The sequence below is a fragment of the Cololabis saira genome, chromosome 2 (genome assembly GCF_033807715.1).
Source record: "Cololabis saira isolate AMF1-May2022 chromosome 2, fColSai1.1, whole genome shotgun sequence".
Classification (NCBI taxonomy): domain Eukaryota; kingdom Metazoa; phylum Chordata; class Actinopteri; order Beloniformes; family Belonidae; genus Cololabis; species Cololabis saira.
In genome coordinates, this window is record NC_084588.1 from 1,742,491 (window position 1) to 1,765,455 (window position 22,965).

General features: G+C 48.7%; 1 protein-coding gene across 1 annotated transcript in view; it reads left to right on the forward strand.

The window, feature by feature from the left end:
• The window catches only part of lrrk1 (leucine-rich repeat kinase 1), a 163,258-nt gene that overhangs the window by 71,329 nt on the left and 68,964 nt on the right, over window positions 1–22,965 (forward strand). The window contains 5 exon segments of the mRNA XM_061735983.1: window positions 11,810–11,982; window positions 12,696–12,813; window positions 19,539–19,698; window positions 22,223–22,401; window positions 22,860–22,957. Coding sequence (XP_061591967.1) covers window positions 11,810–11,982; window positions 12,696–12,813; window positions 19,539–19,698; window positions 22,223–22,401; window positions 22,860–22,957 — 728 coding nt within the window.

Here is a 22,965-nt window from a genome sequence, read left to right on the forward strand (position 1 = left end):
TCTGTGACTCCAGGTGTGACATGGTGCTACCTTTGCAACAAGACAGACGTAGAGGCTGCGTCCCAAATCCCATCCTTCCACCCTAATGAGTAGCAAAAACAGTACGTGAGATTTTTTAGTGCGTCCGAAACATTAGTACGTACTCAATAGTATGTACTATCCATACTCATTCTGGAGAAATGTATTAGTGTGGATTGATGGACACTAGCTAAACAGAAACTTCTCACAATGCAATGCAGCAGCGTTTGGTTGCTAAGTGCTGCGCAGATACGTATATATGTCATAAGTATAATATTAAGTGTAATAATATTATATAATATAATATTCATATATAATAATATTATATAATGTAATCTTGTTTGGGCTAGGATAAACAGGAAAGAGCGGAGCGGTGCTGCTACTGCTATTGTTACCATGGTAACAGCTGCTACTGCTGCTGTGAACTTTTAGGGCTGATTTAAAGGATCTACAGTTGGAACAGACCTCAGGTCTACAGGAAGTTTGTTCCACCGGTGAGGAGCAGAATAACTGAACGCTGCTGAACCTTGCTTGTTCTGGTTCTGGGGAACCACAACAAACCAGATCCAGATGAACCTCAGGGGTCTGGGAGCTTCATAGGAACTAACAGATCCAGCATGGATTTTAGACCAGCAGTAAGATTTTAAACTCTGGAAGCCAGTGTAGTGATTTCATGACTGGTGTAATATGGTCCAGTTTCCTGGTGTAATATGGTCCAGTTTCCTGGTGTAATATGGTCCAGTTTCCTGGTGTAATGTGGTCCAGTTTCCTGGTGTAATATGGTCCAGTTTCCTGGTGTAATATGGTCCAGTTTCCTGGTGTAATATGGTCCAGTTTCCTGGTGTAATGTGGTCCAGTTTCCTGGTGTAATGTGGTCCAGTTTCCTGGTGTAACATGGTCCAGTTTCCTGGTGTAATATGGTCCAGTTTCCTGGTGTAATGTGGTCCAGTTTCCTGGTGTAATGTGGACCAGTTTCCTGGTGTAATATGGTCCAGTTTCCTGGTGTAATGTGGTCCAGTTTCCTGGTGTAATGTGGTCCAGTTTCCTGGTGTAATATGGTCCAGTTTCCTGGTGTAATATGGTCCAGTTTCCTGGTGTAATATGGTCCAGTTTCCTGGTGTAATGTGGTCCAGTTTCCTGGTGTAATATGGTCCAGTTTCCTGGTGTAATGTGGTCCAGTTTCCTGGTGTAATATGGTCCAGTTTCCTGGTGTAATGTGGTCCAGTTTCCTGGTGTAATGTGGTCCAGTTTCCTGGTGTAATATGGTCCAGTTTCCTGGTGTAATGTGGTCCAGTTTCCTGGTGTAATGTGGTCCAGTTTCCTGGTGTAATATGGTCCAGTTTCCTGGTGTAATGTGGTCCAGTTTCCTGGTGTAATATGGTCCAGTTTCCTGGTGTAATGTGGTCCAGTTTCCTGGTGTAATGTGGTCCAGTTTCCTGGTGTAATATGGTCCAGTTTCCTGGTGTAATGTGGTCCAGTTTCCTGGTGTAATGTGGTCCAGTTTCCTGGTGTAATATGGTCCAGTTTCCTGGTGTAATGTGGTCCAGTTTCCTGGTGTAATGTGGTCCAGTTTCCTGGTGTAATGTGGTCCAGTTTCCTGGTGTAATGTGGTCCAGTTTCCTGGTGTAATGTGGTCCAGGTTCCTGGTGTAATATGGTCCAGTTTCCTGGTGTAATATGGTCCAGTTTCCTGGTGTAATATGGTCCAGTTTCCTGGTGTAATATGGTCCAGTTTCCTGGTGTAATATGGTCCAGTTTCCTGGTGTAATGTGGTCCAGTTTCCTGGTGTAATGTGGTCCAGTTTCCTGGTGTAATGTGGTCCAGTTTCCTGGTGTAATATGGTCCAGTTTCCTGGTGAAATATGGTCCAGTTTCCTGGTGTAATGTGGTCCAGTTTCCTGGTGTAATATGGTCCAGTTTCCTGGTATAATGTGGTCCAGTTTCCTGGTGTAATGTGGTCCAGTTTCCTGGTGTAATGTGGTCCAGTTTCCTGGTGTAATATGGTCCAGTTTCCTGGTGTAATATGGTCCAGTTTCCTGGTGTAATGTGGTCCAGTTTCCTGGTGTAATGTGGTCCAGTTTCCTGGTGTAATATGGTCCAGTTTCCTGGTGTAATGTGGTCCAGTTTCCTGGTGTAATATGGTCCAGTTTCCTGGTGTAATATGGTCCAGTTTCCTGGTGTAATGTGGTCCAGTTTCCTGGTGTAATATGGTCCAGTTTCCTGGTGTAATGTGGTCCAGTTGCCTGGTGTAATATGGTCCAGTTTCCTGGTGTAATATGGTCCAGTTTCCTGGTGTAATATGGTCCAGTTTCCTGGTGTAATATGGTCCAGTTTCCTGGTGTAATGTGGTCCAGTTTCCTGGTGTAATGTGGTCCAGTTTCCTGGTGTAATACGGTCCAGTTTCCTGGTGTAATACGGTCCAGTTTCCTGGTGTAATATGGTCAAGTTTCCTGGTGTAATGTGGTCCAGTTTCCTGGTGTAATATGGTCCAGTTTCCTGGTGTAATGTGGTCCAGTTTCCTGGTGTAATGTGGACCAGTTTCCTGGTGTAATATGGTCCAGTTTCCTGGTGTAATGTGGTCCAGTTTCCTGGTGTAATATGGTCCAGTTTCCTGGTGTAATGTGGTCCAGTTTCCTGGTGTAATATGGTCCAGTTTCCTGGTGTAATGTGGTCCAGTTTCCTGGTGTAATGTGGTCCAGTTTCCTGGTGTAATATGGTCCAGTTTCCTGGTGTAATATGGTCCAGTTTCCTGGTGTAATATGGTCCAGTTTCCTGGTGTAATGTGGTCCAGTTTCCTGGTGTAATGTGGTCTAGTTTCCTGGTGTAATGTGGTCCAGTTTCCTGGTGTAATATGGTCCAGTTTCCTGGTGTAATGTGGTCCAGTTTCCTGGTGTAATATGGTCCAGTTTCCTGGTGTAATGTGGTCCAGTTTCCTGGTGTAATGTGGTCCAGTTTCCTGGTGTAATGTGGTCCAGTTTCCTGGTGTAATGTGGTCCAGTTTCCTGGTGTAATGTGGTCCAGGTTCCTGGTGTAATATGGTCCAGTTTCCTGGTGTAATGTGGTCCAGTTTCCTGGTGTAATGTGGTCCAGTTTCCTGGTGTAATGTGGTCCAGTTTCCTGGTGTAATGTGGTCCAGTTTCCTGGTGTAATGTGGTCCAGTTTCCTGGTGTAATGTGGTCCAGTTTCCTGGTGTAATGTGGTCCAGTTTCCTGGTGTAATGTGGTCCAGTTTCCTGGTGTAATGTGGTCCAGGTTCCTGGTGTAATATGGTCCAGTTTCCTGGTGTAATGTGGTCCAGTTTCCTGGTGTAATATGGTCCAGTTTCCTGGTGTAATGTGGTCCAGTTTCCTGGTGTAATGTGGTCCAGTTTCCTGGTGTAATGTGGTCCAGTTTCCTGGTGTAATATGGTCCAGTTTCCTGGTGTAATATGGTCCAGTTTCCTGGTGTAATGTGGTCCAGTTTCCTGGTGTAATGTGGTCCAGTTTCCTGGTGTAATGTGGTCCAGTTTCCTGGTGTAATGTGGTCCAGTTTCCTGGTGTAATATGGTCCAGTTTCCTGGTGTAATGTGGTCCAGTTTCCTGGTGTAATGTGGTCCAGTTTCCTGGTGTAATGTGGTCCAGTTTCCTGGTGTAATATGGTCCAGTTTCCTGGTGTAATATGGTCCAGTTTCCTGGTGTAATATGGTCCAGTTTCCTGGTGTAATATGGTCCAGTTTCCTGGTGTAATATGGTCCAGTTTCCTGGTGTAATGTGGTCCAGTTTCCTGGTGTAATGTGGTCCAGTTTCCTGGTGTAATGTGGTCCAGTTTCCTGGTGTAATGTGGTCCAGTTTCCTGGTGTAATGTGGTCCAGTTTCCTGGTGTAATATGGTCCAGTTTCCTGGTGAAATATGGTCCAGTTTCCTGGTGTAATGTGGTCCAGTTTCCTGGTGTAATATGGTCCAGTTTCCTGGTATAATGTGGTCCAGTTTCCTGGTGTAATGTGGTCCAGTTTCCTGGTGTAATGTGGTCCAGTTTCCTGGTGTAATATGGTCCAGTTTCCTGGTGTAATATGGTCCAGTTTCCTGGTGTAATGTGGTCCAGTTTCCTGGTGTAATGTGGTCCAGTTTCCTGGTGTAATATGGTCCAGTTTCCTGGTGTAATGTGGTCCAGTTTCCTGGTGTAATATGGTCCAGTTTCCTGGTGTAATATGGTCCAGTTTCCTGGTGTAATGTGGTCCAGTTTCCTGGTGTAATATGGTCCAGTTTCCTGGTGTAATGTGGTCCAGTTGCCTGGTGTAATATGGTCCAGTTTCCTGGTGTAATATGGTCCAGTTTCCTGGTGTAATATGGTCCAGTTTCCTGGTGTAATATGGTCCAGTTTCCTGGTGTAATGTGGTCCAGTTTCCTGGTGTAATGTGGTCCAGTTTCCTGGTGTAATACGGTCCAGTTTCCTGGTGTAATACGGTCCAGTTTCCTGGTGTAATATGGTCAAGTTTCCTGGTGTAATGTGGTCCAGTTTCCTGGTGTAATGTGGTCCAGTTTCCTGGTGTAATGTGGTCCAGTTTCCTGGTGTAATATGGTCCAGTTTCCTGGTGTAATATGGTCCAGTTTCCTGGTGTAATGTGGTCCAGTTTCCTGGTGTAATATGGTCCAGTTTCCTGGTGTAATATGGTCCAGTTTCCTGGTGTAATATGGTCCAGTTTCCTGGTGTAATGTGGTCCAGTTTCCTGGTGTAATGTGGTCCAGTTTCCTGGTGTAATGTGGTCCAGTTTCCTGGTGTAATGTGGTCCAGTTTCCTGGTGTAATATGGTCCAGTTTCCTGGTGTAATGTGGTCCAGTTTCCTGGTGTAATGTGGACCAGTTTCCTGGTGTAATATGGTCCAGTTTCCTGGTGTAATGTGGTCCAGTTTCCTGGTGTAATATGGTCCAGTTTCCTGGTGTAATGTGGTCCAGTTTCCTGGTGTAATATGGTCCAGTTTCCTGGTGTAATGTGGTCCAGTTTCCTGGTGTAATGTGGTCCAGTTTCCTGGTGTAATATGGTCCAGTTTCCTGGTGTAATGTGGTCCAGTTTCCTGGTGTAATGTGGTCCAGTTTCCTGGTGTAATGTGGTCCAGTTTCCTGGTGTAATGTGGTCCAGTTTCCTGGTGTAATGTGGTCCAGGTTCCTGGTGTAATATGGTCCAGTTTCCTGGTGTAATGTGGTCCAGTTTCCTGGTGTAATGTGGTCCAGTTTCCTGGTGTAATGTGGTCCAGTTTCCTGGTGTAATATGGTCCAGTTTCCTGGTGTAATGTGGTCCAGTTTCCTGGTGTAATGTGGTCCAGTTTCCTGGTGTAATGTGGTCCAGTTTCCTGGTGTAATGTGGTCCAGTTTCCTGGTGTAATGTGGTCCAGGTTCCTGGTGTAATATGGTCCAGTTTCCTGGTGTAATGTGGTCCAGTTTCCTGGTGTAATATGGTCCAGTTTCCTGGTGTAATGTGGTCCAGTTTCCTGGTGTAATGTGGTCCAGTTTCCTGGTGTAATGTGGTCCAGTTTCCTGGTGTAATATGGTCCAGTTTCCTGGTGTAATATGGTCCAGTTTCCTGGTGTAATGTGGTCCAGTTTCCTGGTGTAATGTGGTCCAGTTTCCTGGTGTAATGTGGTCCAGTTTCCTGGTGTAATGTGGTCCAGTTTCCTGGTGTAATATGGTCCAGTTTCCTGGTGTAATGTGGTCCAGTTTCCTGGTGTAATGTGGTCCAGTTTCCTGGTGTAATGTGGTCCAGTTTCCTGGTGTAATATGGTCCAGTTTCCTGGTGTAATATGGTCCAGTTTCCTGGTGTAATATGGTCCAGTTTCCTGGTGTAATATGGTCCAGTTTCCTGGTGTAATATGGTCCAGTTTCCTGGTGTAATGTGGTCCAGTTTCCTGGTGTAATGTGGTCCAGTTTCCTGGTGTAATGTGGTCCAGTTTCCTGGTGTAATGTGGTCCAGTTTCCTGGTGTAATGTGGTCCAGTTTCCTGGTGTAATGTGGTCCAGTTTCCTGGTGTAATATGGTCCAGTTTCCTGGTGTAATATGGTCCAGTTTCCTGGTGTAATATGGTCCAGTTTCCTGGTGTAATATGGTCCAGTTTCCTGGTGTAATATGGTCCAGTTTCCTGGTGTAATGTGGTCCAGTTTCCTGGTGTAATATGGTCCAGTTTCCTGGTGTAATATGGTCCAGTTTCCTGGTGTAATATGGTCCAGTTTCCTGGTGTAATGTGGTCCAGTTTCCTGGTGTAATGTGGTCCAGTTTCCTGGTGTAATATGGTCCAGTTTCCTGGTGTAATATGGTCCAGTTTCCTGGTGTAATGTGGTCCAGTTTCCTGGTGTAATATGGTCCAGTTTCCTGGTGTAATGTGGTCCAGTTTCCTGGTGTAATGTGGTCCAGTTTCCTGGTGTAATATGGTCCAGTTTCCTGGTGTAATGTGGTCCAGTTTCCTGGTGTAATGTGGTCCAGTTTCCTGGTGTAATGTGGTCCAGTTTCCTGGTGTAATGTGGTCCAGTTTCCTGGTGTAATGTGGTCCAGTTTCCTGGTGTAATGTGGTCCAGTTTCCTGGTGTAATGTGCTCCAGTTTCCTGGTGTAATATGGTCCAGTTTCCTGGTGTAATATGGTCCAGTTTCCTGGTGTAATATGGTCCAGTTTCCTGGTGTAATGTGGTCCAGTTTCCTGGTGTAATGTGGTCCAGTTTCCTGGTGTAATACGGTCCAGTTTCCTGGTGTAATACGGTCCAGTTTCCTGGTGTAATATGGTCCAGTTTCCTGGTGTAATATGGTCCAGTTTCCTGGTGTAATATGGTCCAGTTTCCTGGTGTAATGTGGTCCAGTTTCCTGGTGTAATGTGGTCCAGTTTCCTGGTGTAATGTGGTCCAGTTTCCTGGTGTAACGTGGTCCAGTTTCCTGGTGTAATGTGGTCCAGTTTCCTGGTGTAATGTGGTCCAGTTTCCTGGTGTAATACGGTCCAGTTTCCTGGTGTAATACGGTCCAGTTTCCTGGTGTAATATGGTCCAGTTTCCTGGTGTAATATGGTCCAGTTTCCTGGTGTAATATGGTCCAGTTTCCTGGTGTAATGTGGTCCAGTTTCCTGGTGTAATGTGGTCCAGTTTCCTGGTGTAATGTGGTCCAGTTTCCTGGTGTAACGTGGTCCAGTTTCCTGGTGTAATATGGTCCAGTTTCCTGGTGTAATGTGGTCCAGTTTCCTGGTGTAATATGGTCCAGTTTCCTGGTGTAATGTGGTCCAGTTTCCTGGTGTAATATGGTCCAGTTTCCTGGTGTAATGTGGTCCAGTTTCCTGGTGTAATGTGGACCAGTTTCCTGGTGTAATATGGTCCAGTTTCCTGGTGTAATGTGGTCCAGTTTCCTGGTGTAATATGGTCCAGTTTCCTGGTGTAATGTGGTCCAGTTTCCTGGTGTAATATGGTCCAGTTTCCTGGTGTAATGTGGTCCAGTTTCCTGGTGTAATGTGGTCCAGTTTCCTGGTGTAATATGGTCCAGTTTCCTGGTGTAATGTGGTCCAGTTTCCTGGTGTAATGTGGTCCAGTTTCCTGGTGTAATATGGTCCAGTTTCCTGGTGTAATGTGGTCCAGTTTCCTGGTGTAATGTGGTCCAGTGTCCTGGTGTAATGTGGTCCAGTTTCCTGGTGTAATGTGGTCCAGTTTCCTGGTGTAATGTGGTCCAGTTTCCTGGTGTAATGTGGTCCAGGTTCCTGGTGTAATATGGTCCAGTTTCCTGGTGTAATGTGGTCCAGTTTCCTGGTGTAATGTGGTCCAGTTTCCTGGTGTAATGTGGTCCAGTTTCCTGGTGTAATATGGTCCAGTTTCCTGGTGTAATGTGGTCCAGTTTCCTGGTGTAATGTGGTCCAGTTTCCTGGTGTAATGTGGTCCAGTTTCCTGGTGTAATGTGGTCCAGTTTCCTGGTGTAATGTGGTCCAGGTTCCTGGTGTAATATGGTCCAGTTTCCTGGTGTAATGTGGTCCAGTTTCCTGGTGTAATATGGTCCAGTTTCCTGGTGTAATGTGGTCCAGTTTCCTGGTGTAATGTGGTCCAGTTTCCTGGTGTAATGTGGTCCAGGTTCCTGGTGTAATGTGGTCCAGTTTCCTGGTGTAATATGGTCCAGTTTCCTGGTGTAATGTGGTCCAGTTTCCTGGTGTAATGTGGTCCAGTTTCCTGGTGTAATATGGTCCAGTTTCCTGGTGTAATGTGGTCCAGTTTCCTGGTGTAATGTGGTCCAGTTTCCTGGTGTAATATGGTCCAGTTTCCTGGTGTAATATGGTCCAGTTTCCTGGTGTAATATGGTCCAGTTTCCTGGTGTAATATGGTCCAGTTTCCTGGTGTAATATGGTCCAGTTTCCTGGTGTAATGTGGTCCAGTTTCCTGGTGTAATGTGGTCCAGTTTCCTGGTGTAATATGGTCCAGTTTCCTGGTGTAATATGGTCCAGTTTCCTGGTGTAATATGGTCCAGTTTCCTGGTGTAATGTGGTCCAGTTTCCTGGTGTAATGTGGTCCAGTTTCCTGGTGTAATATGGTCCAGTTTCCTGGTGTAATGTGGTCCAGTTTCCTGGTGTAATGTGGTCCAGTTTCCTGGTGTAATATGGTCCAGTTTCCTGGTGTAATATGGTCCAGTTTCCTGGTGTAATGTGGTCCAGTTTCCTGGTGTAATGTGGTCCAGTTTCCTGGTGTAATGTGGTCCAGTTTCCTGGTGTAATGTGGTCCAGTTTCCTGGTGTAATGTGGTCCAGTTTCCTGGTGTAATGTGGTCCAGTTTCCTGGTGTAATGTGGTCCAGTTTCCTGGTGTAATATGGTCCAGTTTCCTGGTGTAATATGGTCCAGTTTCCTGGTGTAATATGGTCCAGTTTCCTGGTGTAATATGGTCCAGTTTCCTGGTGTAATATGGTCCAGTTTCCTGGTGTAATGTGGTCCAGTTTCCTGGTGTAATATGGTCCAGTTTCCTGGTGTAATATGGTCCAGTTTCCTGGTGTAATATGGTCCAGTTTCCTGGTGTAATGTGGTCCAGTTTCCTGGTGTAATGTGGTCCAGTTTCCTGGTGTAATATGGTCCAGTTTCCTGGTGTAATATGGTCCAGTTTCCTGGTGTAATGTGGTCCAGTTTCCTGGTGTAATATGGTCCAGTTTCCTGGTGTAATATGGTCCAGTTTCCTGGTGTAATGTGGTCCAGTTTCCTGGTGTAATATGGTCCAGTTTCCTGGTGTAATATGGTCCAGTTTCCTGGTGTAATGTGGTCCAGTTTCCTGGTGTAATATGGTCCAGTTTCCTGGTGTATTATGGTCCAGTTTCCTGGTGTAATATGGTCCAGTTTCCTGGTGTAATGTGGTCCAGTTTCCTGGTGTAATGTGGTCCAGTTTCCTGGTGTAATGTGGTCCAGTTTCCTGGTGTAATATGGTCCAGTTTCCTGGTGTAATATGGTCCAGTTTCCTGGTGTAATATGGTCCAGTTTCCTGGTGTAATGTGGTCCAGTTTCCTGGTGTAATGTGGTCCAGTTTCCTGGTGTAATGTGGTCCAGTTTCCTGGTGTAATGTGGTCCAGTTTCCTGGTGTAATATGGTCCAGTTTCCTGGTGTAATGTGGTCCAGTTTCCTGGTGTAATATGGTCCAGTTTCCTGGTGTAATGTGGTCCAGTTTCCTGGTGTAATATGGTCCAGTTTCCTGGTGTAATGTGGTCCAGTTTCCTGGTGTAATATGGTCCAGTTTCCTGGTGTAATATGGTCCAGTTTCCTGGTGTAATGTGGTCCAGTTTCCTGGTGTAATATGTGGTCCAGTTTCCTGGTGTAATATGGTCCAGTTTCCTGGTGTAATATGGTCCAGTTTCCTGGTGTAATGTGGTCCAGTTTCCTGGTGTAATGTGGTCCAGTTTCCTGGTGTAATATGGTCCAGTTTCCTGGTGTAATATGGTCCAGTTTCCTGGTGTAATATGGTCCAGTTTCCTGGTGTAATATGGTCCAGTTTCCTGGTGTAATATGGTCCAGTTTCCTGGTGTAATGTGGTCCAGTTTCCTGGTGTAATATGGTCCAGTTTCCTGGTATATGGTCCAGTTTCCTGGTGTAATATGGTCCAGTTTCCTGGTGTAATATGGTCCAGTTTCCTGGTGTAATATGGTCCAGTTTCCTGGTGTAATGTGGTCCAGTTTCCTGGTGTAATATGGTCCAGTTTCCTGGTGTAATATGGTCCAGTTTCCTGGTATATGGTCTAGTTTCCTGGTGTAATATGGTCCAGTTTCCTGGTGTAATATGGTCCAGTTTCCTGGTGTAATGTGGTCCAGTTTCCTGGTGTAATGTGGTCCAGTTTCCTGGTGTAATATGGTCCAGTTTCCTGGTGTAATGTGGTCCAGTTTCCTGGTGTAATGTGGTCCAGTTTCCTGGTGTTTGTAAGGACTCTCCAGCGTTCTGGATCAGCTGCAGCTGCCTGATTGATTTCTTGTTAAGGCCTGTAAAGATGCCATTGCAATAATCCAACCTACTGAAAATGAATGCATGAATACGTTTTTCCATGTCTTGTTTAGACAGAAACCCCTTAATTCTAGCAATGTATTTTAGGTGGTAATAGGCAGATTTAGTCATAAACTTTAGATGGCTGTTGAAGTTCAGGTCTGAGTCAATGATTACACCAAGATTTCTGGCTTGATTTGTAGCTGTCAATGACATGGAGCCAAGGTGAGCGCTGATCTTTTCCCTTTCATTTTTAGGGCCAAAAAAGATCACCTCTGTCTTTTCTGCATTTAGCTGGATAGAATTCTGGCACATCCACTCATTGATTTGGTGAATACAGTTACTCAATGAGAGTAGGGGACTGTAGTCACGTGACGACACTGAAATATAGAGTTGTGTGTCATCGGCAAAAGTATGGTAGGAAATGATGTGATGTTCCATAATCTGAGCTAGGGGTAGCATATAGATGTTGAATAGAAGCGGTCCGAGAATGGACACTTGAGGAACCCCACATGTGATCTTGGTTCTCTTAGACTCATGGGATGGATGGATGGATGGATAGATAACAGATGGATGGATGGATGGATGGATGGATGGATGGATGGATGGATGGATGGATGGATGGATGGATGGATGGATGGATGGATGGATGGATGGATGGATGGATGGATGGATGGATGGATGGATGGATGGATGGATGGATAGATAACAGATGGATGGATGGGTGGATGGTTGGTTGGTTGGTTGGTTGGGTGGGTTGATGGATGGATGGATGGATGGATGGATGGATGGATGGATAGATAGATAACAGATGGATGGATGGATGGATGGATACCAGATGGATGGATGGATGGATAGATAACAGATCGATGGATGGGTGGATGGTTGGTTGGTTGGTTGGTTGGGTGGGTTGATGGATGGATGGATGGATGGATGGATGGATGGATGGATAGATAGATAACAGATGGATGGATGGATGGATGGATGGATGGATGGATGGATGGATGGATGGATGGATGGATGGATGGATAGATAACAGATGGATGGATGGGTGGATGGTTGGTTGGTTGGTTGGTTGGGTGGGTTGATGGATGGATGGATGGATGGATGGATGGATGGATGGATGGATAGATAGATAACAGATGGATGGATGGATGGATGGATAACAGATGGATGGATGGATGGATAGATAACAGATCGATGGATGGGTGGATGGTTGGTTGGTTGGTTGGTTGGGTGGGTTGATGGATGGATGGATGGATGGATGGATGGATGGATGGATGGATGGATGGATGGATGGATGGATGGATGGATGGATTTCTGGGTGACCCGTGGCCACTAACCCTGTCCGTGTTTGCCCCCCAGGCCAGAGCTCCCAACTCTGCCGTGGTCGTCGTGGGAACACATCTGGACCTGATTGACAGCAGGTTCCGCATGGAGAGGCTGGCGACCCTGAGAGCCTACGTCCTGGCGCTGTGCCGGTCCCCCTCCGGGGCCCGGGCCAGGGGCTACCCCGACATCACCTGGAAACACCTGCAGTAAGAACACCTCACATCAGACATCACCTGGAAACACCTGCAGTAAGAACACCTCACATCAGACATCACCTTTATGACATCCAGGACTCTACAAGGGCCTTAGATTAGAGGAGATGAGGTTTTGTCTACATCTCAGTGGTGTGGAAACCTTGGACTGCTGAGGAAGTGAAACCTGTGTTGCTTCCATATCCTGGGACAGGCTTCAGTTACGCTGCACAACTTTTGTACTTTTCCAGATGATTGTGTCTGTTCAAAATAATCTGTTCTAGGCAAGGCAAGTTTATTTGTATAGCACAATTCAACACAAGGTAATTCAAAGGGCTTTACATCACCATTAAAAGCAGCAGGACACAATTAAACAGTAAATGACAAATAACATGAAATAAAATGATAAGAAAAGAGGTAAAATAATAAAAGCACAAGTTGTTAAAAAGTAAGAGCAGTAGAGTACAGCAGGTTCATCTCATTCTTACAATGGCAAGAATTACGTTTCTATACGGTCAAAACGTACAAAGACCGGGTCAAATACAGGATTACAAAAGTAATCTGTAATAATTCGTACGGTAAATTGAACCAATTTGACAATTCTGTGTGTGTGTGTGTGTGTGTGTGTGTGTGTGTGTGTGTGTGTGTGTGTGTGTGTGTGTGTGTGTGTGTGTGTGTGTGTGTGTGTGTGTGTGTGTGTGTGTGTCTCATATGTGTGTGTGTGTCAGTGAAGTGTCCTGTAAGACCCTGGAGGGGCTGGACGGCCTGAAGACGCTGCTGCAGCGTGTGGCGTCCTCCATGAGGGACGGCAGCTCGGCCTGTGGGAGCAAACACCTGGGCAGACTGGTGAGACCTGAACCCTCAACCCTGAACCCTCAACCCTCAACCCTGAACCCTCAACCCTGAACCCTCAACCCTCAACCCTCAACCCTGAACCCTCAACCATGAACCCTCAACCCTGAACCCTCAACCCTCAACCCTCAACCCTCAACCCTGAACCCTCAACCCTGAACCCTGAACCCTCAACCCTGGACCCTCAACCCTGAACCCTGAACCCTCAACCCTGAACCCTCGACCCTGAACCCTCAACCCTGAACCCTGAACCCTCGACCCTGAACCCTCAACCCTGAACCCTCAACCCTGAACCCTGAGCCCTCAACCCTGAACCCTCGACCCTGAACCCTCAACCCTCAACCCTCAACCCTGAACCCTCAACCCTGAACCCTCGACCCTGAACCCTCAACCCTGAACCCTCAACCCTCAACCCTCAACCCTCAACCCTGAACCCTCGACCCTGAACCCTCAACCCTGAACCATCAACCCTGAACCCTCAACCCTCAACCCTGAACCCTCAACCCTGAACCCTCAACTCTGAACCCTGAACCCTCAACCCTGAACCCTCAACCCTGGACCCTGAACCCTGAACCCTCAACCCTCAACCCTGAACCCTCGACCCTGGACCCTGAACCCTCAACCCTCAACCCTGAACCCTCAACCCTGAACCCTCAACTCTGAACCCTCAACCCTGAACCCTGAACCCTCAACCCTCAACCCTCAACCCTCAACCCTGAACCCTCAACTCTGAACCCTCAACCCTGAACCCTCAACCCTCAACCCTGAACCCTCAACCCTGGACCCTCAACCCTGAACCCTCAACCCTCAACCCTGAACCCTCAACCCTCAACCCTGAACCCTCAACCCTGAACCCTCAACCCTGAACCCTGGACCCTCAACCCTGAACCCTCAACCCTCAACCCTGAACCCTCAACCCTGAACCCTCAACCCTGAATCCTGAACCCTGAACCCTGAACCCTAGACCCTCAACCCTGGACCCTGAACCTGAACCCTCAACCCTGAACCCTCAACCCTGGACCTTGGACCCTGAACCCTCAACCCTGAACCCTCAACCCTGAACCCTCAACCCTCGACCCTGAACCCTCAACTCTGAACCCTCAACTCTGAACCCTCAACCCTGAACCCTCAACCCTCAACCCTGAACCCTCAACCCTGGACCTTGGACCCTGAACCCTCAACCCTGAACCCTCAACCCTGAACCCTCAACCCTCAACCCTGAACCCTCAACCCTGAACCCTCAACCCTGAACCCTCAACCCTCAACCCTGAACCCTCAACCCTCAACCCTGAATCCTGAACCCTCGACCCTGGACCCTCGACCCTGGACCCTGAACCTGAACCTTCAACCCTGAACCCTCAACCCTGAACCCTCAACCCTCAACCCTGAACCCTCGACCCTGAACCCTCAACCCTCAACCCTGAACCCTCAACCCTCAACCCTTAACCCTGAACCCTCAACCCTCAACCCTGAACCCTCAACTCTGAACCCTGAACCCTCAACACTCAACCCTAAACCCTCAACCCTGAACCCTCAACCCTGAACCCTCAACCCTGAACCCTCAACCCTGAACCCTCAACTCTGAACCCTCAACCCCGAACTCTGAACCCTCAACCCTGAACCCTCAACCCCGAACCCTCAACCCTCAACCCTGAACCCTCAACCCTCAACCCTCAACCCTGAACCCTCAACCCTCAACCCTCAACCCCGAACCCTCAACCCTCAACCCTGAACCCTCAACCCTCAACCCTGAACCCTCAACCCCGAACCCTCAACCCTCAACCCTGAACCCTCAACCCTCAACCCCGAACCCTCAACCCTCAACCCTGAACCCTCAACCCTCAACCCTCAACCCTGAACCCTCAACCCTCAACCCTGAACCCTCAACCCTGAACCCTCAACCCCGAACCCTCAACCCTCAACCCTGAACCCTCAACCCCGAACCCTCAACCCTCAACCCTGAACCCTCAACCCTGAACCCTCAACCCTGAACCCTCAACCCCGAACCCTCAACCCTCAACCCTGAACCCTCAACCCTGAACCCTCAACCCTGAACCCTCAACCCCGAACCCTCAACCCTCAACCCTGAACCCTCAACCCTCAACCCTGAACCCTCAACCCCGAACCCTCAACCCTCAACCCTGAACCCTCAACCCCGAACCCTCAACCCTCAACCCTGAACCCTCAACCCTCAACCCTCAACCCTGAACCCTCAACCCTGAACCCTCAACCCTGAACCCTCAACCCTGAACCCTCAACCCTCAACCCTGGACCCTGAACCCTCAACCCTCAACCCTGAACCCTCAACCCTCAACCCTGAACCCTCAACCCTCAACCCTCAACCCTCAACCCTGAACCCTCAACCCTGAACCCCTCAACCCTGAACCCTGAACCCTCAACCCTCAACCCTGGACCCTGAACCCTCAACCCTGAACCCTCAACCCTGAACCCTCAACTCTGAACCCTCAACCCTGGACCCTGAACCCTCAACCCTGAACCCTCAACCCTCAACCCTCAACCCTGAACCCTCAACCCTGAACCCTGAACCCTCAACCCTGAACCCTCAACCCTGAATCCTGAACCCTGAACCCTAAACCCTCAACCCTCAACCCTGAACCCTAGACCCTCAACCCTGAACCCTCAACCCTGAATCCTGAACCCTGAACCCTAGACCCTCAACCCTGAACCCTCAACCCTGGACCTTGGACCCTGAACCCTCAACCCTGAACCCTCAACCCTGAACCCTGAACCCTCGACCCTGAACCCTCAACCCTGAACCCTCAACCCTCAACCCTGAACCCTCAACCCTCAACCCTCAACCCTGAACCCTCAACCCTGAACCCTCAACCCTGAATCCTGAACCCTGAACCCTAGACCCTCAACCCTCAACCCTGAACCCTGAACCCTGGACCTTGGACCCTGAACCCTCAACCCTGAACCCTCAACCCTGAACCCTGAACCCTCGACCCTGAACCCTCAACCCTCAACCCTCAACCCTGAACCCTCAACCCTCAACCCTCAACCCTGAACCCTCAACCCTGAACCCTCAACCCTCAACCCTGAACCCTCAACCCTCAACCCTGAATCCTGAACCCTCGACCCTGGACCCTCAACCCTCAACCCTCAACCCTCAACCCTGAACCCTCGACCCTGAACCCTCAACCCTCAACACTCAACCCTGAACCCTCAACCCTGAACCCTCAACCCCGAACCCTCAACCCTGAACCCTCAACCCCGAACCCTCAACCCTCAACCCTCAACCCTCAACCCTGAACCCTCAACCCCGAACCCTCAACCCTGAACCCTCAACCCTCAACCCCGAACCCTCAACCCTCAACCCTGAACCCTCAACCCTCAACCCTCAACCCTGAACCCTCAACCCTCAACCCTCAACCCTCAACCCTGAACCCTCAACCCTCAACCCTCAACCCTGAACCCTCAACCCTGAACCCTCAACCCTCAACCCTGAACCCTCAACCCTCAACCCTCAACCCTGAATCCTGAACCCTCGACCCTGGACCCTCAACCCTGAACCCTCAACCCTCAACCCTGAACCCTCGACCCTGAACCCTCAACCCTCAACACTCAACCCTCAACCCTCAACCCTCAACCCTGAACCCTCAACCCCGAACCCTCAACCCTGAACCCTCAACCCCGAACCCTCAACCCTCAACCCTGAACCCTCAACCCTCAACCCTGAACCCTCAACCCCGAACCCTCAACCCTGAACCCTCAACCCTCAACCCTGAACCCTCAACCCTCAACCCTGAACCCTCAACCCTCAACCCTCAACCCTGAACCCTCAACCCTCAACCCTCAACCCTGAACCCTCAACCCTGAACCCTCAACCCTCAACCCTGAACCCTCAACCCTCAACCCTGGACCCTGAACCCTCAACCCTCAACCCTGAACCCTCAACCCTCAACCCTGAACCCTCAACCCTGAACCCCTCAACCCTGAACCCTGAACCCTCAACCCTGGACCCTGAACCCTCAACCCTGAACCCTCAACCCTGAACCCTCAACTCTGAACCCTCAACCCTGGACCCTGAACCCTCAACCCTGAACCCTCAACCCTCAACCCTCAACCCTGAACCCTCAACCCTCAACCCTGAACCCTCAACCCTCAACCCTGAACCCTCAACCCTGAACCCTGAACCCTAAACCCTCAACCCTGAACCCTAGACCCTCAACCCTGAACCCTCAACCCTGAATCCTGAACCCTAGACCCTCAACCCTGAACCCTCAACCCTGGACCTTGGACCCTGAACCCTCAACCCTGAACCCTCAACCCTGAACCCTGAACCCTCGACCCTGAACCCTCAACCCTGAACCCTCAACCCTCAACCCTGAACCCTCAACCCTCAACCCTCAACCCTCAACCCTGAATCCTGAACCCTAGACCCTCAACCCTCAACCCTGAACCCTGAACCCTCAACCCTCAACCCTCAACCCTCAACCCTGAACCCTCAACCCTGAATCCTGAACCCTGAACCCTAGACCCTCAACCGTGAACCCTCAACCCTGAATCCTGAACCCTGAACCCTAGACCCTCAACCCTGAACCCTCAACCCTGGACCTTGGACCCTGAACCCTCAACCCTGAACCCTCAACCCTGAACCCTGAACCCTCGACCCTGAACCCTCAACCCTGAACCCTGAACCCTCAACCCTCAACCCTCAACCCTGAACCCTCAACCCTGAACCCTCAACCCTCAACCCTGAATCCTGAACCCTGAACCCTAGACCCTCAACCCTGGACCCTCGACCCTGGACCCTGAACCTGAACCCTCAACCCTGAACCCTCAACCCTGAACCCTCAACCCTGGACCTTGGACCCTGAACCCTCAACCCTGAACCCTCAACCCTGAACCCTGAACCCTCAACCCTCAACCCTGAACCCTCGACCCAGAACCCTGAACCCTCGACCCTCAACCCTGAACCCTCAACCCTCAACCCTGAATCCTGAACCCTGAACCCTAGACCCTCAACCCTGGACCCTCGACCCTGGACCCTGAACCTGAACCCTCAACCCTGAACCCTCAACCCTGAACCCTCAACCCTGGACCTTGGACCCTGAACCCTCAACCCTGAACCCTGAACCCTCAACCCTCAACCCTGAACCCTCGACCCAGAACCCTGAACCCTCGACCCTCAACCCTGAACCCTCAACCCTCAACCCTGAATCCTGAACCCTGAACCCTAGACCCTCAACCCTGGACCCTCGACCCTGGACCCTGAACCTGAACCCTCAACCCTGAACCCTCAACCCTGAACCCTCAACCCTGGACCTTGGACCCTGAACCCTCAACCCTGAACCCTGAACCCTCAACCCTGAACCCTCAACCCTGAACCCTCAACCCTGAACCCTCAACCCTCAACCCTGAACCCTCAACCCTCAACCCTGAACCCTCGACCCAGAACCCTGAACCCTCGACCCTCAACCCTGAACCCTCAACCCTCAACCCTGAATCCTGAACCCTGAACCCTAGACCCTCAACCCTGGACCCTCGACCCTGGACCCTGAACCTGAACCCTCAACCCTGAACCCTCAACCCTGAACCCTCAACCCTGGACCTTGGACCCTGAACCCTCAACCCTGAACCCTCAACCCTGAACCCTGAACCCTGAAGCCTCAACCCTGAACCCTGAACCCTCGAAACTGGATCTGTGGCCAAATATTAATGTCCATGGACCACTGGTTCTTGGTAACTGTACCAAATATAAATGTCCATGGACCACTGGTTCTTGGGGTAACTGTACCAAATATTAATGTCCATGGACCACTGGTTCTTGGTAACTGTACCAAATATTAATGTCCATGGACCACTGGTTCTTGGTAACTGTACCAAATATGAATGTCCATGGACCACTGGTTCTTGGGGTAACTGTACCAAATATTAATGTCCATGGACCACTGGTTCTTGGGGTAACTGTACCAAATATAAATGTCCATGGACCACTGGTTCTTGGGGTAACTGTACCAAATATTAATGTCCATGGACCACTGGTTCTTGGTAACTGTACCAAATATTAATGTCCATGGACCACTGGTTCTTGGGGTAACTGTACCAAATATTAATGTCCATGGACCACTGGTTCTTGGGGTAACTGTACCAAATATTAATGTCCATGGACCACTGGTTCTTGGTAACTGTACCAAATATTAATGTCCATGGACCACTGGTTCTTGGTAACTGTACCAAATATTAATGTCCATGGACCACTGGTTCTTGGGGTAACTGTACGGGTCACTGTCAAGTCCAACTGCCTTTAATTTAAGCCAATAATCAGCTGTTATCCCGTCTTCTCCACTAGTTGCAGCTGTTTTTACCACTCAGTGCCAGTAAGGGGGCTGGTCCAGTGGGGAAGTGACGTCATAGCAGACCCTCTATCCAGGGAACAGAGCTGGGCTCCGAACACCGCCCTGCGGCTCACCCGTGTTCATGATTAGGGTCCAGGACGTCGGGTTCCCCATCCTGACGTTCTGCTGGTTAAAAGTCCAGAATCCATGAAGTTCCCTGAGATTACTTTTGTTTTGGGCTTATATAAATAACAATGCATTGAAAGTGAATTGATTTGTAAAAGTGAATGTAGAAATAAATCAATAAAAATGTAGAGCTCAACTGTGCAGTAGCTTATCTTTGCATGTCCTCCCAAGTCAGCGAGACTTGAAGCATCTTAATTGTTGTAAAAGTTAGTTTTTTTTCCTGTCACTTAGATTCCCAGGAGCTACTTTGTACTTCAGGAGGCAGTGATAGCAGAGAAGCAGCGGCGTGATGCCCAGGGGGAGGTCCAGTACCTGACGGACGCCCAGTTGGATGACATCATTGAACAGAACCCAGAAAGTGACATCAGGGACTATGAAGACTTGCAAACAGGTACTGCGCTGTGGAAACAACGGCTTTGGCATTTCTGTGACATGTTGGACTGGGTCAAGAAGCTTTGACTTGCATGAGATTTAGGAAGCATAGAAGACGCTCAAGTTGGATAAATATTACATGTGTGTTCCTCACCCTGATAAAAAAGAACTTTAGGTTATTTACATAACCCATGTTATGTAAATAGAAGAGTAATATGAGTGAGATGTCTCACTATGGGATGCAGGCCCCGCTGCAGACCTCACAAGCATTAATCTCATTAGGCCAATCCTGATTGGCTGGTGAAACGTGTCCATGCGGACGACAGCCCGTCATTCAAGATAAGCACCTCTTCTCACTCGCCCGAGCAAGAAGGGTTGTCTGTTGAGACATCTCCCAGGTCCCAGGTTGGGCTTCAAAATTATCCTCACATCCCCCGGAACAGCTGAGCGCATGACGGCTGCACCGGAAGCGTCTTGATATCACTAACCCACTTACAGAAGCCAGTGGCGGCAACAACAGTCTTCAGAGACACGTGTTTCAAGTCTGCCTCCTCCAGGGGCCCTTAAGCCCCTCCACAACCACAGCCAGATCCCACGGTGGTACCAGTGGTCTGGACACGGGGAGAAGCCCGTGTGCTCCGTTCATAAAACGGCAAACCAGCGGGTGCTTGCTCTCTGTTTCCTTCCCAAACCCCACGTGACCGGCGGCGATAGCTGCCAAGTGTTGAAGAATATTATCAAAACCAGTTCAGAAATCCGCTGTGGTGTAGTGAGTTTTATTCAGTAGCCGGCGGTGAGCAGACCTACGCAGAGCATGTCTGGGTTGGTGTGCTGACCAAGAATGGTTGGAATCATGACTCTTTATACAGTAAGTTCAAAGCACAAAAGGCAGGAATCAACAAGCCAAAGGTGAAAGACAAAAAGCAACTAAAGGGTATTTACAGTCAGATGTGATCTGTGGCCAAATGCCGCCCTCGGGCATTCTGCATGAATATCATTCAGTTGGAAACTACCCCATAGGGTGTTCTCGTGATTCAAGTGTGTGGCCAAATGAGTTGGTATTAACATATCAGTCAGTCAGGAACTTCATCATATGGCATTCCCGTGGTTCAAGTCTGTTCCAAGGTGTCAGCCTTGCAGGGGGTAGGAAGCTGGAGTTTCACCTCAGTCACGGTGTCACAATGCCTCATCACAAGTAAACCTTGACCGTGGAGAAGAGAAGTTTGTCAATCAGGTCCTGCAAGAATGACAATATCACTCCTACTGGACACTGAAAAGGAATGTGGCCATTTTTCGGACACCGTCCCTCAAACACTCTCCACTTCCAGTCATCCAGGGACCAGTGGAGAAGGCTCCAGAACCAAGTACAGAGCTGATCACCAGCTGTGAAAGGCCCACAGTTGACAGATTCAGCCAGAAAATAGAATCTGCCAGCCAATCAGAAAATAGCTTAACCCTTGTACTGTCTTCCGGTCAAAATGACCTCATTCTCCTTCTTTCCTCCTGCTCTCTCCTTCCTTCTCCCTTCCTCTTTTCTCCCTTCCTTCCTTCCTTCCTTCCTTCCTTCCTTCCTTCCTTCCTTCCTTCCTTCCTTCCTTCCTTCCTTCCTTCCTTCCTTCCTTCCTTCCTTCTTTCCTTCTTTCCTCCCTTCTTCCCTTCCTCCTTCCTTGACCCGAAGACAGCACAAGGGTTAAGGTCTTCAAGCACTTCATGAATGCGTAGCATTCAACACACATCACTCTTAAATCAACCACACACACACACACACACACACACACACACACACACACACATACACACACACACACACACACACACACACACACGGACAGAATAACAACCACCATTCATGGGACCCATTTGGTGTTTTTTTTATTCCATTTTTTTGTTTGTTTGTATAGAGCAGAATGATTGTGGGTCTCATTGAAAAACATGAAGTAGGTGCCCGTCGCCCATAAAATACGTCATTTTACGCAGCACCTGAATTCGGTGAGTCTTTGAGTATGTTTTGGGTGTACAAAAATGGGCTTGATAGCGCCACCTACTTCATGTTTTTCGACGAACTGCACGTTATGTTTCGACCCACAGCAATGAGATTTTTTATTGTATCAGACAAAGTCCTACAACAAAGTCTCCTGGACCCATGCTCTAACTCACACAGGAAGTCCTGCATTTTCAACAGAAAATGTTATTTGTCATGAATTTTGGTCATTTCCAGGCCTCGTACTTTAACGATTAATTTAGTGGCATAATAATAATAATAATAATGATAATAATAAATACTACAGATAAAATAGGGTCCTTGCACTCTCACTGCTGGGCCCTAACAAGAGACCTCTTCCCACAAGAGCTCCGTCTGGAACAACCAAGATATGACTAAAACCCAGTTTTTTTAATGCACGTGTGGTAAACAGGAGCATGTTCCTGCCAGCAGGGGACCAGAGGTTTGGTCTGATTTCAAATGTCCAGCACTTTTAAAGCTCCTTTGTCAGGTTTGCTCATGTTCATTCCTATTATTGTTTTCTGTTTTGCTTTTCATCCAGCCATCAGATTCTTGATTGAAACAGGGACTGTTCTGCATTTCCCTGACACCAGCCACGGCTTGTGTACGCTGTATTTCCTGTGTCCCGTGTGGCTGTCGGGCTGCCTGGAGGGAATCATACACCTCAAGTCAACGCGCAGCGTCGCCAGGAAGGGAGAGATCCAGGCTCAGGACCTCAGGGTGAGATGCACAAAGCTCAGTTTTATGGAGCTAGAACAGTCTCATAATTCGCAAATGCACACACCGTTTCACAAATGCACTGGACAAAATTCACAAATGCACACACCGATCCGCAAATTCACACACCGTTTCACAAATACACAGGACAAGTTTCACAAATGCACATAACAATTCACACGTGCGTAGGACAAGATACACAAATGTATTTTTGATGCACACACAAATATAACCTGATTTACAAACATTTGTGAAACTTGTCTTGTGCATTTGTGAAACAGTGTGTGCATTTGCAAATCGGTGTGTGCATTTGTGAATTTTGTCCTGTGCATTTGTGAATTTTGTCCTGTGCATTTGTGAAACGGTGTGTGCATTTGCGAATTATGAGATTGTTATAGCTCCATACAGTTTCATGCCACCCGTGTGTTTTTACGACGACGCTGACTCCGTCTGCTCTGTAGAAACTGCTGGCAGGAACAGGATTCACCCAGGAAACAGAAGAACAGTACTTCCAGTTCCTGGCCAAGTTTGAAATCGCACTGCCTTTAGCCAACAACAGGTAAAAGA